At 43.5% G+C, this 18,845-nt stretch overlaps 1 protein-coding gene across 6 annotated transcripts in view; it reads left to right on the top strand.

Annotated features, from left to right (window-relative positions):
• ATP6V0A1 (ATPase H+ transporting V0 subunit a1) overlaps positions 1–18,845 on the top strand; it is a 58,648-nt gene that overhangs the window by 6,179 nt on the left and 33,624 nt on the right. For 3 of the 6 annotated variants that reach the window (XM_054994857.1, XM_054994856.1, XM_054994860.1), the window contains exons 2-7: positions 2,404–2,565; positions 3,876–3,954; positions 4,981–5,078; positions 6,369–6,497; positions 14,641–14,744; positions 15,601–15,727. In XM_054994857.1, coding sequence (XP_054850832.1) covers positions 2,449–2,565; positions 3,876–3,954; positions 4,981–5,078; positions 6,369–6,497; positions 14,641–14,744; positions 15,601–15,727 — 654 coding nt within the window. In that variant the 5' untranslated portion in view covers positions 2,404–2,448. Of the gene's footprint in view, positions 1–19; positions 720–818; positions 917–2,403; positions 2,566–3,875; positions 3,955–4,980; positions 5,079–6,368; positions 6,498–14,640; positions 14,745–15,600; positions 15,728–18,845 lie in introns of those variants that run through there. The other 3 variants (XM_054994859.1, XM_054994858.1, XM_054994862.1) reach the window with 3 other exon arrangements.

The raw sequence follows: 18,845 nt of genomic DNA, 5'->3' as shown, positions 1-18,845 counted from the left end.
ATGGAATCATCTGGGGGGGGGCAGGTTTTCATTTGGGGCCTTTTTGTTACGTAAGTGGAGTGATGTTGTGGAGCGTGTATGTGGGAGGGAAGCTCTTCGGTTAGGTGGTTATTCCCTTGAGATGCTCTCTGGGTCACTGGGAAGAAAGGAGGAACATCTCTGAAGGCTACCGATGATGTTCTTCATATTAGGGGTTATGTTTGGGGTATTATTGTGTTGTTGCTGAGGAGTTAGCCATGTTAGTCTGTAGTAGCAAAATAGTAAAGAGTCCAGTAGCACCTTTAAGACTAACCAACTTTATTGTAGTATGAGCTTTCGAGAGCTACAGCTCTCTTCGTCAGGTGCCGTGTTGTTGCTGTATGGGGTGCTTCTCTTGGGAGAGGGGACTGGGGTTCAGTCTGGCATGGCAGAATCACTGTGCTAGAACAGATGAGTCTTTTTGTTATGGGCAGCAAAGAGAGGTGACTCTGCTATTTGGGAGGAGAAAATTGATTTCTTTGTTGATTAAAGCCTAGTTGTAGAGGAACAGCTGCATTAGTCTGCTGCAGCCCAAAGAGCATGAATACTGTGGCACTATAAAGATGAAAGCATTTATTGTGACCTGTAGCGAATGTCTGATGGTCGTGCTGCGCCATGAAGATGAATCTGCTATGTGGGTTCAGCTTCTCAAATGCTGCAGCAAATGTGTTTGTGGTGCTGCAAGACTAATTCATTAAACTGTACGTATATTCCCTATTGTGTTGTCTCTCTATGTTGTTTGAGGGGGAAATTGACCTTATAGGATATGGTGATAGCAGCTTTTTCTTGTGGCCTTAGGATGCTGAAGATAAAAATTACTCCTTTATTTGCCAGAAGAGCCTAATCTGATGGAATCAAAAGGTGTGTGTGTGTGTCTTGGACAAATGAGTCCCCCCCCGTAAGTTTTGCTAAAGAAAAATGCTGTTTTGCCATTATAGTTGTTTTGAAGTGAGAAAGGAGAGGATTGTGCAAATTGAAAGGGAAATTCTGGCAGACATTCTGTGAGTAGGCATTTCTCTACTAACATTTGATAAAGAAAAACATTTGTTTTAGTTACTGGACCTTAAAAGTGTTGTATGTAATATAGTGCAAGTTAAGCCTTCTCTGGGTTTGTGCATTAACAGCATACTGGGTATTTGGGCTTAACTAAGCTCAGAGTTCAATAACACTGACAGAGTGCCCTTGAAATGCCCACATATCTTGCTTGCTGACAAGAACTAAAATGGCAGCTTTGGGTTTGCCATTTAATTTTTGTGCCCAGCTTCTGGTCTCAATCTTGTCATGCGGTGTGGTGGAGAAGATGCTATGTATGTGGTCGATCACATTCTGACTCCCATCTATCAGCGTGCTGCACCTTTTGCATGCTCTGAGGCGGCTCTTCCTTCATGTTTTTGTTTTAAGTACAGAGCAAACCTTTTCGAGGCCTGCTTGGGCTGTTTGACAGGTTCCCAAGAAGAAAGGAAAACATTTCATTAATTTATTCCTGACTGGGTGAATCTCCACTGGGTGTTTTGTCCCAGCATGAGACAGCAGCAGTGGCTGCATTGAAGAAAATGCATTGTTTGTTTTGATTGCTGCAATCTGGACTCTGGATATGCCAGCCTCCTTCTGCTGTGATGTATCTTGCCACTGCAAGCCTCTAGTTAGTGGTTTAATCAGTTTGATTCACATAATGGCCAAAAGAGCCAGCTAGACATCTCTGTCACTGTGTAACCTCTGTAGACTCCAGCATGCAAATGGCCCCTTAATGGAAACAAGCTTTAGATCCCCTGTGCAGCCAAATAAATCTGCTGCAGCGCTGTGTGATGGTAAAGCCTTTCCTCACTGTGACTGTCAGCTGATAGGCTGCTGCTTATGTTTCTAGGGCACCAGGCTGCAGTAGCAGCTAGGTGCCATGTGATGCTCATGAAGCATTCAGGCTCTGGACTGTGAGGAGCATTTCAGCAGTGGTAGTGTTCTTTTAATTGCTGATAGATTGCATGATGGGCCTTAGCTATGTGTGGCTCCTCAGTGTGGTTTTTGAAATGGTTCTCTTTTTCCAGAGACTACCAAAGACAGCTGCTTGCAGCATGCGAGAATCACCAGGACCTTTTAACAAGGTGGTGTTTTTTTGGGCTACAACCTGGGACTGGAAGAATTCTAAGTGCCTACAAATTGGAATTATTTTGCAATGTTTAAATCACAGTGGAAAAGAGGAAGACCTTTTTAGCCCGTAACTGAATTTGCTATATTCCAGCACTGGCTCTTTTAGTTCATTGTGAGAGGGCTGATCACTTGGAATGATGTCACTATGGCATATCTTCTCCCTGGGAGAAAAGTTGGGGTGTGGGGGGAGGCAGAATAGAATGTATATTTTTCTGAGGAGTCTCACCTTTATACTTAAAGGCTTAAGAAGATTCTGACTCTGCTTTGGGCCATCTTTCTTTCATCATGGGGGAGCTGTTCCGGAGTGAAGAAATGACCCTTGCGCAGCTTTTCCTCCAGTCTGAAGCAGCATACTGCTGTGTCAGCGAGTTGGGAGAACTTGGAAAAGTCCAGTTTCGGGATGTATGTATCTGCCTTTCTGCATTGTGTGATACAGGTTACTGTGTTGTGACGAGCCTGTCTGTATACTTACTCAATATAACACTTTTCTACATTGTTTAAAACAATTTACCGTAAAACAAGCAAGTTTAAAGCTGGCCAGGAACCTTACTTGACATATTAAAACTTTAATACATTATTAACACCATTAAGTCAGGAAAAACCTGCCTAAACAGTGCATTGCCATCTAAACTGGATGACAGAAGAGAGAGACCTGCTTTAACCAGCAGCCCACTCCATAAGAAAGGGGACACCATAAAGAACATTCTTGCTTTGTTGTTTACAAATCTCCCATCTTTCAAGGAGGTGAAAAGGGAGCAAACTTTGTTCTGAGGGTGTTAAGGTCTATCCAGGCTATATAGATGGAGAGGTAGCCCTTCCGCTGTCAGGGACCCAGGCCCTCTGTACTCAGAAGGATTGTTCCTCCTTTCTATAAAGTTAAAGTATCTTTGGTTTCTATCTGGGTGTTAATTATTAGTAGTATTGCCTTAGAGAGCATTCAATGATCTGGAGTCAAACTTAGAAAAATGCAAATCGATCAAGTAGCAGTCCATTGTGTTTAAGATTTCTCCCACTCTTCATCTTTCTTGGTCTCCGTGGCCTTCAGCCTACAAAACCTTCTTGCCTCTCCATTTGATTCATGCACACAGGACATAGGTCAGTCTTAGGATAGACCTCCAAAGTCTTTTCACTTAGGAGATAAACAATTATTAACTTTCTGTTGCTAACTTTCTGTCACTTCCCTTCCAATTATAATTTTTCTGAACTTTCTCTGATGTCATAGCACTTCAGCCAGAAGTAGGGGAAGGTCTGTAGATTTTCCAGTTGCTAGTTCTCAATCACTGTATATACAGGACTAGACTACATTTTTTTTCATATTGTATTTTATTTAAGTTTTTCAAATTTTTTATAATACAACATCTTGAAAGTATTAACAGAAAATATATAACTTCAATTTCAAACCAATTAACAGTGTAATTTCTAGTAACAGTCAACAACTAACAACGTCTAAACTACCAGCTAGTCTAGACAGAACATTAACCTTAATTAAAACAAATAAATAGATGTAACAATTATTGACAACACATCTCTAATTTGCAGTGACCAGGTTATAAATTGCCTTATGGTGTAAGGGTCAGGTAATGTTTTTATAAATAAAGCTATATAGTATTTAAAGGTAGGCCAAGGAATAGTATAAGTCTTGTTTCACCTTGTTGTTAGACCATTGTTTGGACTAGACTACATTTGATAAGTATTTTTTTTTTAATTTACAGTTAAATCCTGATGTGAATGTCTTCCAGCGTAAATTTGTTAATGAAGTCCGAAGGTGCGAAGAGATGGACAGGAAACTCAGTATGTCATTGCTTCATTTTATAATTTCTACTCATAGAACAATAGAATTAAAGCAGCCTGTCCATCATGTATATTGCCTCCTACTTTTTCTTGTGGCTGTCACGTTGCATTTTGGATTAGATTTCTTGGAGTTTGGTTCCTTGATTGGAACCAAACCCTAAAAAGTCTATTCCAAAATGCAACATTACAGCCAAACAGAGCAATCTCTTGGTTAAGACAAATTGGGATCTCTGCCCTGGGCCCTGTACTTTGGAGGGCCCTACTGGGATGGGGAGGTATGATATTCCCAAAAAAACTTTCCCACCTACTTGTGAACAATGGAGGAAGTGCAGGGGTCTTGTAGTGATGGCTGAGACTGCAGTCTGGCCTTTTGGCTATCTGCCTTTTCTTCTCCCATTCAACTCTCCGTTCAATCTTTGCTAAGCATCCTCCTTAATAAAAGCTGACATGTGCTGTGCTCTGTAGACATGCACGTTGTCTTATGCTTCTAAATTTTTAATGGCTGTTATCTATTTTTCTTATGCATTTTTAATATTTTAAGCCTTTTTGAGTATTTTTTTAAACAGAAGAGCAAGGTCTACATGTACTAACATTAATAAATAACTACGTGCTCTAACGTTAATAAATAGTTACGCTTAGAAGGAAAATAGGTTTCATGAGGAGCAAACAAAAGTCCTTAGGGTGGAGAAAATTAACCAGTCAGGTTGAAATCTTTAGGCTCGTGGCAAACAAGGATGGCTTGTTGATGTAATCTGTGCAGTTTCCCCTTTTGCTTTTATGAAATTGCTCAAAGAGTTGACATGTTAGTTGTCCACATTTTTCATGTGTATTTATTTTTGTCCGTTACTTTTATTTAAAAATATTTTATAAATAAAATGAGTGGAAAGAGATGCTTGTTGATATTAAAGGTTAACATGTTGCCAGTGGAAAGGGGTGGAAAATGTTAGCTAAGATGACTTAAACATTCTGGTCCATTATGACATAACAATTTTCTGCTTCTTTTTTGTCGCCCCCCCCCCCTTTCAGGGTTTGTTGAAAAGGAGATTAGAAAAGCCAACATTCCAATTGCAGACACAGGCGAGAATCCAGAGGTGCCATTTCCTCGAGACATGATTGACTTGGAGGTAAAAACCTCTGCCCTAGCAGGCCTTATGGAATCTTGTCTTATTTTGGCTGTTTCTTTTAAAATGAGAAGATCCGCAGATCAGTAAGATCAGTCAGGAGAAGTGGCTTCTGAGCAGAGATTTAAAGAGAGAAGCCCAGGAAGGACAGTGGTTAAAGCATCTGAACTTTTCCAATTCCATTTTATAAAAAAAACTCACAGCAGTAGTTTGTATCAAGCCATAAAAGCAGCACTTGGGGAGGGAATTTGAACAAATAAAGACTTGCATAGGTTTATAGACTTCTAGTTGTCCAGAAAAGGCACACGTCGATTCTGTCAGAGGGGTAGCCATGCTAGTTGGTTGCAGAAAAAAATGAGCAGGAGTCCTGTGGCACCTTAGAGGCTATAATGAACTTCTATTCCAGCATGTGCTTCTGAAGACTCAAGCACACTTCAGGTCTGGGCTCTAGTCCATAAAAGCTTAAGATGGAATAACATTGTGTTTATTGTTAAGATGTCACAAGCAGGGCTGGTGCCAGAGTTTCTGGCGCCTGAGGCCGGGGGCAGCTTCAGGGCTGTTGCCGCCCCCACGCACACGCTCACACCTGGACCGTGTGATGACATCACTATGCATGACATCATGCAGCATGCCGCTGCGAGCCAGCCCCATTGGCGCGGCAGGCAGCTGGGAAGGCGCATGGGTGGCATCCCAGCCCTCCCTCCTGCTGTGCCTGGCCCGCAGCTGCGTGCAGGTGGCAGTGGTGGCAGCATGGGGCAACTGAGCAGAAGGGCTGGGAGGCTGCCTGCTCAGACTGCCCCGCGCTGCCGCTGCTAGCACGTGTTCCCGGCCAGGCGCAGCAGCTGCGGGCCAGGCACGGCAGGTGGCCAGGGTGGCGTGCGGGCAGCTTCCCAGCCTTTCTGCTCAGCCGCCAGCGCTGCCGCCACCAGATCCATGGCACATGCCCCCAACCCCAGCGCCCCCTCCGGCACCCCAGCTCTTGAGGCAGCTGTTGGACCCGCCTCCATGGACGCATCAGTCCTGGTCACAAGACTCTCATTTATTCTTGGATTATGCCAAGTGAACAGTCTGGAAGCTACTTTCCCTCTTTTATACAAATGAGCACAGCTTGCTGTACAAAATAAAATTATTACAAATTGTTACAGTTTTTGCAGAAAAGCACAATATTTACATGTGGCTTGCGTAACCCTTAACAAAATTTACCATTTCACACTGAAGGAAGGCGACATCTATGGCACATTGACAGCTAATCATTTTGCTGACTTTTTTCTTCCTTCTCCTTTTTTCCTCTAGGCAAACTTTGAGAAAATTGAAAATGAACTCAAAGAAATCAACACCAACCAAGAAGCCCTGAAAAGGAACTTTCTAGAACTGACTGAGCTAAAATTCATCTTGCGCAAAACTCAGCAGTTTTTTGATGAGGTCAGAATATCGGGTGTTTTTCCCCTTCTTATGCACTGGGCCTGCCCATCACAACCCACCACTTTCTTTCTTGAGAATGCTTGCTTAAGTTGTACTTTGGGGCAGCAGTACCTCTTTGGTTTTGAGAGAGCTCTACAAATTGGTTTCACATTGTTCATGCAAACATACATGGCTTGCATTAGCTGCAATTATTGGTAGTTTTAGTATTATAAGGAGACGTTCTTCCAATAGTTGTTTGAATGACATTTTGACCTCTGAACAGTGCATAAACATTGGCTCTATAGAAAGATCTGAGTACAACAGAACATACTAAGGATTTTTGAAAACACACCTGGGAAAACTATTCCTGTTCCAGATTCCTGAGTTCTAGTGTTAGATTTTCAGAAATCTGGAAGATCAGGTGCCTGGCATATCTCCAATCTTGCCTCTCCAGGTAGCAGCAGAGAGATCAGTCACATGTACAAATACATAATGTGCTATAAAAAGAGACAAAGACAGTCTGCTCTGTATCTAGATGTCAGACTTGGTGGTTCTGCCAGTTCTCAGACTTGAGGTTACAGGGCGCATCCTTCAGATTTTTAGGCTCCTGGGCAACCAGATGCCTGGAATTTTCCCAGTCCCGTTAGGCTTTCAGAAAGTGCAGTAAGGGATGTAGTGAAAACTAGCAATGTTGGATCAGCAAGTGTTATGATGTATCATTAGAATGTTGTCCTTCTTAGAGCAAGCCATAAGCAAAGCCAGACCAATGCTTTGCAGAAACCTCAGCTTTCAAGGCATGAAGACTTATGATTAAGGTTTAAGTACTTAAAAGCTTAAACTGTAGAAACACTGGCAGAATTAACAGGCTTTGTGCAGTAGATCATGACGTCTTATGCCTAACTTAGGCTTAAGGCCCAGTAAGGGATGAAGTGCTGTGTCCATCTAATTCAACAGTCCAAACAAAATGGAGTTACTCTTATGAGCAAAATATCTGCCTATCTTTTTGTCCTTGGGAAAGATTTATGCTGCCCCTCTCTCTGTTCACTTTGTGAATGATGATGCAAGCATGCTGGGAAGACGATCAATTATGGATCTGGGTGCTTTGTCTTCATGTGTTGAATGCCAGTTTACAAGCTGTAGTCTTTGGGCTGGGCTTTCTGGGCATGTGCCAATAAGTTGGGTTGCAGGTTCTGCAGTTGACACCTAAGTATGAAGTGGGGAATTGGATGCAATGCTCCGATTCTTGAGCGTATTGGCTTCTGAATATTTTAAATGGAGTATCTAGCTGCAAAGGTATGTGTTCAGCTTTATAGTTGGTCCCTGGAGAAATCTCAGAAATAATTTTTTTTCAGCGCTCAGAATGGAGATGCAACATCTGGTGTTGCCCCTCCACCGATTAGCAAAGTTAGTAATGCAAGATAAGCAAAATTTTGCTATTTTTGATGGAGGATTTGGCTTGCCTTGCTTCAAAATGAGTACAGCCTTGGTGATCCGCTATTTGGTTGCAGGAAGGCAGATGCTGTTTGCTTGTTCTCTTATTTGCAAAAGGGTATATCTAAAAAGGCAACAGAACATTTGATCTCTGTGCAAAGTACATAGTGATAAGGTAGTGAATAGGCAACCAGCTGCCTGCCTGGATTCTTTCCTCTCTCCAGGTTTCTTAATTGTCCCCTGTATAGATTCCTGTCTCATGGCCCCCTCTTTATTATCCACCTCAACTGCTGCTTTGTGACCGATTGTCTTGATACATCTGCCAAGAGTTCTTGAACCTTCTCTTGTGCCATGTGAACAACAGAGTGCTCTGCTTATGCCCATTGGCTGCTCATTCCTGTCTGCATAAAGATGATCAAACTACCTTGAGGTAAACTTCATGCCATCTGCACCATTCCATTAAGCAATGACAAGCTGTATCTATAAATCAGGTGGTAAACTGCAGTGTACTGAAGCAGAGTCTTAGCTTACGTGGTTGAAATAGGTGACTGGCCAAGGCTTATATTAAGTACTTGAATCTTAGGAAGGATTGTGCAGATAGATGGATCCCTACCTCTGGCTGGCCTGCAAACTAATACAAGCATAAACACAAGCAGATTAAGAGTTCTGGTTGTGTTAGCTTTACCAGCACCTAAGTGGAATGGCTTCCAGTTTGATGGCCTCAGTTATGGAAATGAAGAATCCAGTGGCAGTTGGTCCCAGGCAAATCAGTGGTGAGAGTCTAATCCCTGCTGCTCCCTCCTGCAACTGACACCTTCCAGGCAGACACCAGTGAAGGAGAACTGTGCTAGAGCTGTTGCTGTTTGTAGTGGGAAGAAGGAGGTTAAGAAGCCTGTTCCTTAGCTGGAGTGACTCAGTCTACAGAGTCAACTACTCAGTTCCCAGCTCCCATTCAGTTTGTTGCCAGACAGGGTTACATGGCCCAGCTGACACTTTCAAGGCGATCTCTTTCCTGTATACTAGTCATGTAACAAGGGGTGGGGGGAGCATGCATTAATATTTTTTAAATCCTGCTTTCTGTACAAGGTTATAAATTGCTGTCTCTTGTCTGTGTTGCTTAGATGGTCATAGTCTGATGCAGTCTGTTTGCAAATGGAGCAGGCACTGCTGTGCCTCATAGTGAAAAGCTATTTCAACTTCTGTTCTGAAATGAAAATAAAGTTCCTGAGCGTCAGGGTTGTGGAAGAACACTTGGAAGTGTAATGTTTGGGAAAGCATCCAATGTGCGCTTGGCCAGGTTATTCCCTTCTCTTGGCAAGATGCATCTGTGTGAGCAAATGTCAAACTTTGTGTGTCAATTGAGCAGCGGATTGTCTGACAAAGGAGCTTAAAGCAAAGGCTTGTGGTAGACTCTGTAGGGCCAGTTCCCTCTTTCCAAATTAGGTTAGTTATGTAAATTTTATGCTGTAATCACAGTTGTTTGCCCTGTACTAGGTTTTCCGGCATTGTTCATTGTACTGATTTGAGTGTTCCCCATTGCCGTTCTCCTTTGGGCATTCCTGAAATGTAGTTCCCCAAGAACCGGTTGATGACAACAGTAGTTTAAATATTCACAGCTTACCTAGAACTTAGACCAAACTTTTACAAACAGCAGATGGAGTGAAAATTGGTTGCCTTTCTGGACATGCCAATGCATATAAATACACAGGTTTGATACAAAGGTACTTTCTGAATGTGATCTTTATATACAAGTTTACCATTTTATTTGCTATTTTGTGAGGATGCTTTTCTAGCTTCACTGTGTTGATAGAAGGGGATAGAAGTTCTCACTGAAAAGAGCAAATGCCTGCACAAAGGCATGTTTTAATAGTTTTAAGATATTTGAACCACACAAGCAGCTATTTAGATTCTGCAGATTGACGTGAATAGTATGTACTATGTAATTTTCCACCGAAGTGTAATTCCTTCAGAGTTGTGTGGGTAGCCTTGTTGTTCTGCAGTAGAATAGCAAGCTTCAAGTCCAGTATCACCTAAAAGACCCACAAGATTCTCAGGGTGTAAGCTGTTGAGATTCAGAGCTTTCTGACGGAGGGAGCTCTGATTCTCAAAATCTTATACCCTGAAAATCTTGTTGGTCTACTGAACTTGAATGTTGCTGTTCTTTAGAGTCATCATGAGTGAGTTCACTTATATTCTGTGAACATCATCACCTAAATGGATAAATGTTCTTGTCATAGGGGCCATTTACAGTGATATGGCTTAGCTGTTGCTCCCCTGTTCATTTTTTTAAACCACTGCAAAGTTTGCAGACTGCATTCAACACTTGAAAACTTACTAAATCTTTGGGAATGTCTGCACAATTTTACAGCAAGAAATGGTTTAAAAGACAGATCCCTTAATCTGTAGGCCATACATGTTGTTGTCGGGAGGTGCAGGAGGGGAGATCAGGCCTGGCTGTGACATGAAAGGGTCCATCTTCTGCCAGCATAGCCATTTCTTGCCACTGGGAATGAAAGAACACCATGGTTTTGTTTCTGTTAACTGCTGATCCTTTTCTCAGTCTTCATGTCTTTACTTTGTGAAGAGCAGTAAGAGCTGGAGAAATATCTCTGGATCTTTTAGCCCTGTGCCCTGGACTAGACGGGAAGAAGACTGGAAAAGTAATGGTTAATGGCATGCAGTTCCCATCTCTTCTCCTCTGATTTTTCTTTCTTTTCCATCACCATTTGCCCTCCTCAGTTCTATTTCATCTGTCTTCTCTCTTCCTCCTCTTGGTGGTCTGGTTTTTGCTGCAGATGTTGGAGACAGAAAAGTGAATCTACTTGGGGAGGGGGGTTACTTCATGTTTTGCTTCTGGGCTAAATCTGGGTGGCTTCTTTTAAAAAAAAAAATCAGAAGGACCTTGTCTTGTCTGGCCCAAGCAGTTGTCAATTAAAGTTACGCTTGGGGATGTTGCCTGCTTAAAAACAGAAGAGGAGTTTTGCTGTGTCAGGCTGAAAGTCCCTCTAGTCCAGCATCCTGTTTCCCTCTCTGGCCAGACAGGTGCTAGTGAAAAGACAAAACAAAAGCCCTCCACTGTACGACCCCCAGGAACGAATGTGCCTCTAAAGCAAGCTAGCATGCTTGTTCCTTTTGATTCAGGTTTTAGGATTTTTGCCCCTAGTTGGAAGGGGCGGTGTTGACTCAGTCTTAATAACAATAGCAATAACAACATTCGATTTATATACCGCCCTTCAGGACAACTTAGTGCCCACTCAGAGCGGTTTACAAAGTATGTTATTATTATTCCCACAACAAAAACACCCTGTGAGGTGGGTGGGATTGAGAGAGCTCCTAGAAGCTGTGATTGACCCAAGGTCACCCAGCTGGCTTCAAGTGGAGGAGTGAGGAATCAAATCTGCTTCTCCAGGTTAGAGCCCCGTGGTCTTGATCACTACACCAAACTTTAATGAAAGGAATTGATATTGGCAAGATGGCTTGCAGTATAAACTACCCTTGTAGTAGTTCCTCCCCCCCTCAAATAAATTCAAGTGCTATGCAACTGGTGGCTGAAATTGCAGTAAGAAAAGTGCCTTGTCATGGTTTGCCAAGTTTGAAGCACGTCTTCCTACCATTTGTTCACTTAATATTGGGGGGAGATATTAGGGAAGGTTTCCTGTAACAGTTTTATAGTCTACAGTACAATAGAAGCATTTTTATACTGACAAATACAATTCAAGATCCTTCTTTTTTCAAACAAAGAGCCCCATGTTTTCTTCATGTGTGTTTTGGAACAGTTTTTGTGTTGTGGTATGGTTTACGCTTTCTGTATTGTGTTCTGTGGTGAGTTCGCAGCATGGCAGATGGTGCAAAGGTAGGAATAGGGAATGAATGGGTTATCCTGTGAGGAGTGGAAGGGGTTAAAAAAGTTGATATCCTAAGAAGTGCAACAACTGGGGAGCTTCACAGCAACAACTAGGGAACTGGGGATGCAAAAGGTTTCCTGCACACAAATGACCTGTGTAGGAAAACACTGTGTCTCTGGGGGGAGGGGGGGGGCAGGTAGCAAGTGAATAATTGCCCATGTCTGCCAAACACGGGGATCAAATTGCATATTCTCTGAAGTGGTTGGACCTTGTAGCTTGAAAGGAATTAGGGTTGTCAATCTCAAAGTGGGGTGTGGAGTTCTTCTGGAATTGCGACTTATATCCAGCTTGTAAAGATAAGTTCTCCTTGAGAAAATGGCAGCTTTGGAGGGTGTAATCTATAGCATCATATGTCTGATGAGCTCCCTCCCCAAGCTCTGCCTCACCAGGCCGCACCCCCAAATCTCCAGGAATGTCCCAACCTGGAGCTGGCAACCGTAAAGGGAATGCAAAAATCTACTGCAGAGACAGTTACGCTTGGTCATAGCAGTAAGATTTTAATACTCTGAAGTATGTAGTAATTGTAGAGCAAAGGAGAAATTTGGGAGGTTAGCGTAGATAATAAACCTGCAGAACTCTCCTGTCTCCCCCCACCTGATGACCAAAGGTTTGCCAAATGGATTTTGCCACCTGCAAAACCAACCTTGGCAGCCCTTTGTGCCCAGAATAGCAAGTCCATGTGCCCCTTTTTCATAGACCCATTACTTGCCATCATGGCAAGATGGGTGTGTTTTCAGGTTCAGTTGTCAGAAGACCCATGCACACATTGTAAGATGGGATATGCTTCTTCTTGCAGTTTAGTTTGTTTCAAATATTTTTTCTTTACTGCTATGGCCTGTCGTGGTGGAAATGATTGTAACTGCTTTGCCATGTTAATGCTGCCTCTGAGGGTGCGGCATCAACATCCTTCCTGGAGCTGCTCATAAGTACCAGGGCAAGCTAAGTTCCCAAGAGTCTAGGAAAGGACTAACTTGTAAATTGCAGAGTATTTTAATAGTCAGAGAGAGATGCTGGAAATATATTGGGTACAATTTTTACCATGATTGCTTGGTCTGACACAAGTTGTGCTAGAGAGAAAGGGATAAAAAGACTTTTCTGTAGGTGCAAAGAGTTGCCAAAATGCAAATGCAGGGAATAAAATATGCTTCCTTCTATGCAGGCACTTCAAGAATGACAGGTCACTTAATCTGCTCCACCTAGAGAGGCAGTTCCCAATGTAACCAGAATGCAAAAGGCTGAAACCAGCAAGGAACTAACATAGAAGTTTTAAAAACTTCAATAAATGCTACTGAAATATAGCAAATTTGTGTAATAAATCACCACATAGATAATACAATAAACATAATACATATCCACGCGAGACCGCATACCCTCTACCACATCCCTCAGTGGTGCATGCAGTTTTTCATTCAAAGTCCATCAGTAAATAATTTTCAACAATGCAACACACTGAAGACGTCAGCCCAAAGGGCAGAAGCGGTAAGGATGGAGAACGGCAAATCAAGAGAGGTAAGTAGCCCCCAAGGGGGTTCAGTTCTGGTGGTGTGACATTGTAAGGTGGAATACAAAGAAAAGTGGGGGACCAGAAATGCCCCCCCCCCCCATCTCTACAAGCGTCCGGTGAACTCTGCTTGTTTCATGAGGTCCACTTCTTCAGGAGATGATATACAAACAACCACCACGTGTTTTTTCTCCCACTCTCAGTGAAGGAAACACATTTTTCTCATGCATATATTTCAGCGCACAAACAGACTTGACCACGTGGATATTTGATTGATTGATCTTCATTGTAACATGTATATTTCCTTCATTGCTGTTTACTATGTTTATTGTATTATCTATGTGGTGATTTATTACACAAATTCGCTATATTTCAGTAGCATTTATTGAAGTTTTTAAAACTTCTATGTTAGTTCCTTGCTGGTTTCAGCCTTTTGCATTCAGATCACATAATCTAGCTATGTAAGCACAGCAGCTAGTGAGAGAGAGCCTACAATTCCATCAGTGCACGAAAAATAATGGCCACAGAATTTGAAGGGATTATTTCATTTTAAAGGAGTAGCAAGCTTCTAGTCCTTATGGCTGTGAAGACCAAGAAGTGTATGCCCAATTCCTGCTGAAATCTTGGAGTCAGAGGTTGTTGAGTCCATCAGATTGGTAACTGTTGCTTGACCTAATCTACCCTACCTTGTGATAAAATGGAAGATGTCAGAACAACACATGCCACCTTAGCTTGTTAGAGGAAGGGCAGGATAAAAATGTACTTAATAATAAACTAGTAGCATGCTTAGTTCAGTGCATAATGTCACCTTGAGCTGATTGGAAGGGCAGGATATAAATAGGTTAAATTTAAATTCCTTGGTCCTGTAATATTCTCCCCCCCCCCACTTTAGCTTCTAGGCTTCTTTTGACTCCTTCTCTGAGCTGAGAACCTCTCCAATGATGTCACTTAATGTTTGAAGCCTCCCTACCCTCTGGTTATTACAGAGGAAATACACAACTTATATAGTGGGATTTAAAGAAGCCCAAAGCCTTTTGGCCAAGACTGCTGACAACTTGAACAAAAAATGTTTATCCCCCCCCCCCCCCAGCTGAACTCCTTGGGAGCTTAACTTGAAGTCCAGGCAGTTTTTATCCTGCTTTTCTTGTCTTTTGGTCTCAGCTGAGATGCATTGCTGGCTGCTTTTTTGTTTTCTCCTTTGCTGTCCCTTCTCCTCCTCTTTCTCTCTCTGCTCATTCTTTGCTTCTCTCCACCCATCTCCTGGTTCCTCATCTCCCTGCATGCCACTAACTAGTTTCATTAGATATTAATTGATTTGTGAATTCAGGCTGAATTGCATCATCAGCAGATGGCGGATCCTGAGCTATTGGAGGAGTCCTCGTCGCTGCTGGAGCCGAGCGAGGTGGGCAGAGGAGCACCGCTGCGGCTGGGGTGAGTGCTGCTGTGAGTTCCCGTAGTCTCTGTAGTGCTTCATAGGATCTCCCTCTTCAACCACCAGCAGGGCTGGCAAAGGCCACAAGACGATCTGGTTAGGCCTGCATTTCCCTCTTCTTGCTTTCAAAGCAGTGACAGTTTTGAAGGGTGGTTCTGTTAGGTTAAATAGCACAAACCAAAATATGAACCAAAGTTCGTGATGAACTGGGCCAGTTCGTGGTTCGCGAACCGGCAGTTCATCAGAGCCCATTTCTAACAAACCGCCACAAACTTTAGGCTGGTTTGTTTGGTTCATCTTTTGGTTCATCACTGCAGACAGCCTGGCGCTGATCAATCAGTTTCCTAGGCCACAGGGGATGGACTTCCTGCAGACCTTCTGCTGACCAGGAAGTGACGATTTGCTGACCTGGATATGATATTTTCATGAACCAAACAAACCAGTTCGCGAACTGGGGCAGGTTCATGAAAGTACATGGTTCATGAAATGCAATGAACCATGAACCTCATGGTTTGTTTTTTTTCCAGTTCATGGCCATCTCTAGTTGCAAACCATGTTTGTCAGTTTGACCCCTCAAGGTTAACAATGGTTAAACTGAACTTTAGTATGGCCACAACATATGAGTAACAGAACGGCTTCTTGATACTGGAAGAAACTGAATATAGGCTCTTTCCTTGTCTTTGGGGCATTGGGTCTGTGTTCCTTTTACATTCATGCAACTGATTGAGTTGGTTGTTCTCTGCTGGCTTTCTTTTCTGGCATCTACATTATTCAAGGGCCTGTACAAGTTAGCTTTATTTCAGTGCATATTGATTAGATGTATGTTTTGCTTCCGTTTCCTCCTGTGGTGTTCAGGTTTGTGGCTGGTGTGATCAACCGGGAGCGGATCCCAACATTTGAGCGGATGCTATGGAGGGTGTGTCGTGGGAACGTCTTCTTGCGTCAGGCTGAAATTGAAAATCCATTAGAGGACCCTGTGACGGTATGGACAGGCCTTATTGCAACCTCTGACAGCTGTGCTTTACCAGGATAAAATTTGGCAAGCCTGTTTTTTAATGGTGCAATCATATGTGGAATTAATTCGGCATAGGATTACACTGTTAATGGATTTATCATTTTACTTTATTCCATTTTATCAATTGATTTATTGTGTGTGTTGATATGGGGGGGCGGGGAGATAATGTGGCTGAAACTGAAGGATATGCTTCATGCCTTGAAAGACTTCCATTGTCCAATTCCAATTATTATCCTCCTATTGAATTGACAGAACACTTTTTTCTCTTGGCTAGCTGGCATCCCTAGTTATATAATCAAAAGTACAATTGTGTTCATCAGATAGCCATGAATCCTGCTTCATATCCTTAAGGGAAAATGTCTGGTCTTCAAGCAATTCATCTGAACCAGAACGGGTTTTCTATACAGGGATCTGGCCCTGAATCCTGCAAGGTAGTCACATCTTACACTGTTGCAGAAGGCCTTTGTTTTCTTATCGAGGCTTGACAGTTAGCCCTAATTTTGGCCTATGAGCAGCTACACTGTCCTTAGAAAGAGTGCTGTAGGCATTAGACTGTCAGTCAGCTTTTGGCCGGGGTCATAGAGTATATTTTATGCTGTTTTTTGGTACGTGCTCCCTCTTACCCTTCCATCTTAGTTTCATTGACTGACTATCCCTAAATATTGGAGAGCTTTTCTTTTGGCTAGATTAAATACATTCCCCTTGGCTGCTTTGGTAGGCAGATTCAGCGGACTGTGCTATTCAGATGATGTGTATGTGGTGATTGAAACTTTATCTCATATTTTCTTTGACCGTGTGATGGTTGTCTCTTTGAGAGATCTTTGGCTACAGCTAGTGATGTTTCCCTTGCTCCAGTGTCTTTTGGGCATTACTTTACCTGTGGCTAAATTTCTGGCAGCAGTGACTTCTATGTGAGGATGTGAGGATGACTTCTGTGTGAGGATGGAAATAGAGTGTGGCATTTTTAATAGGTTGCTTCTGTCCAAGACTGTTGGGTAATCAGATTGTTAAATAAAAGAGTCAGTTATTTTAGGTCCAAAATAATTGCTTCATGGCAGCTTTGACCCATATATATTTGAATGTAGTAATTGACCACTGTATGTTAGGATGGTGAAATTGGGGTTAATTTATTTGTGTAGAACATTTTTATGCCACCTTTCCAGGAACTGTCCTGAGGTGGCTTACAAAAGAAAAGTAATAAAATCAAAATATTAAGAGATTAAAATTCAGCATTATGAGCAACTGGCTTGATAGTGAGATGTCTGAGGGGTTTCCGGAGGCTAGCTTGGGAGCCTTTCCCCACCCCCTTCGCATCTTCTTCTTATGTTCTGTTCAAATCTGTACAGCTTCCCTACATGTGCATATTTCTACAGGCTGTAGACTCTTGTTCTTAAGTGCAGCCCATTATGAGGCTGGAGGGGTGTTTCTAGCAGCTGCTTTCATCCTTAACAGAGAACGTGTACGGAGCAAGAGCTGAAACTGCAGGAGAGCACGTGCTGTAATTCAATTCTTTTTGGTGTCATCTCTCCCCAGTGCAAAGCTGCTCCTGCAAGCCTTAAGCACCACCCAGTGCAAACACTTCTAGGTAGCATAGAAAAGCAGCTCTTCTTCAATTTTCGGAAGCCCAGCACAATGAGGTTGAGCCCACTGCTGCTGTTCTCACAAAGTTGCGTGAAAGTTTCCTAATGGCAGTAGCCCCTCGTCTTGCTTAAACAAATGCAGGAAGGGGGGAGCTGCTATCTGAGTCCAGCCAGCTGCCTGAAGAATGTGCTGCTGGCCTCCCCAGAGAGTTCAAGGGCTTTGGACGCTGATGAAATACACCACAGCCACCAGCCCCTTTCCATTCAGTTCTTTTCCTTCTGCTTGTTTACTCCAGATCGGATCCTCAGTTAGCTGCTTAGCTGTCCAGGTTCTCTGGTTGCATTTTGGTTCTTCTTTATATTAGCCAAACTTAATTAGATGAATTTTTATTATGTTCCTCTTCTTGTTGCCTCTGCCCCTTCCCCCCCCCCCAGATAAAGGTAAAGGTAGTCCCCTGTGCAAGCACTGAGTCATTACTGACCCATGGGGAGATGTCACATCACGACATTTTCTTGGCAGAATTTTTGTTACAGGGTAGTTTGCCATTGCCTTCCCCAGTCATCTACCCGTTACCCCCAGGAGGGCTGCAGTGCTGCAGCTTACCCTGTGGTGCAGAGTGGTAAGCTGCAGTATTGCGGCCCAAGCTCTGCTCATGACCTGAGTTCAATCCTGGTGGAAGCTGGGTTCAGGTTGCTGGCTCAAGATTGACTCAGCCTTCCGATTCGGTTTCGTTTTCTCAGCCATGCCGGACGCTCCTCTCGGCTGGTCCGGGAGGAAACGACCGGGCACCCTGACCGGGCGGCTGATCCGCAAGGATTAGCCCCCAGGACTCCCAGGGAGGGAGCCAGGGTCCGGGACGCGGCGGGAAGAACTCCCCGAAATCAATGCGGGGGGGGGGAATTGCCCGTTTGTCCCTATGGAGGCCGGCAGATGTGCGCGGCGCCTCGAGTGCCGCCGGGCAACGAGAAACGGCAAGTAAAAGAAACAGGCGGAAGCCTGTAAACAAGCGAATCCCTTCTGTTCTACAAGCGTTTGTGAAGGAGAGGTTGATCTGAAGAAGACTCGCTCTTCCCCTTCGTTGAGTTCCAGAATTTTGTTGGCGCCCCCCCCCCCAAATGGCAGCAAAGAAGCAAAGTCCCGCTCTCGGTAAGTCAATCTCGGCTACCTTGAAGGGGGAGTCGCTCGAAGAGTTGGTGCGCAGGGCGGTGGTGGAAGCCATAAAACCCTTTGTTGACAAGCTGAACGAAACTGATCAAAGGGTGGGCTTAATTGAAAGCGAGGTGAAAACCATTAAGGCAGCAGCGGGGGGGGGCAGAAAAGTCTGCTCTGGAAAGTGCGTCACTTGTGAAGGCTACAAAAAAGGAGCTGAAGTTGGTGGAGAACCAGCTGATCGGGCTACAGGTGGAACAAACGCAGACAATTTTGCGTCTCCAAAACGTGAAAGAGGAGGAAAATGAGGATCTGTGGGATTTGGTCTCGGAACTACTGGCGACACCCGCGAGGA

This window comes from Eublepharis macularius, chromosome 12 (assembly GCF_028583425.1).
Source record: "Eublepharis macularius isolate TG4126 chromosome 12, MPM_Emac_v1.0, whole genome shotgun sequence".
Lineage (NCBI taxonomy): Eukaryota > Metazoa > Chordata > Lepidosauria > Squamata > Eublepharidae > Eublepharis > Eublepharis macularius.
This window is presented reverse-complemented; position numbering and strand designations above follow the sequence as displayed.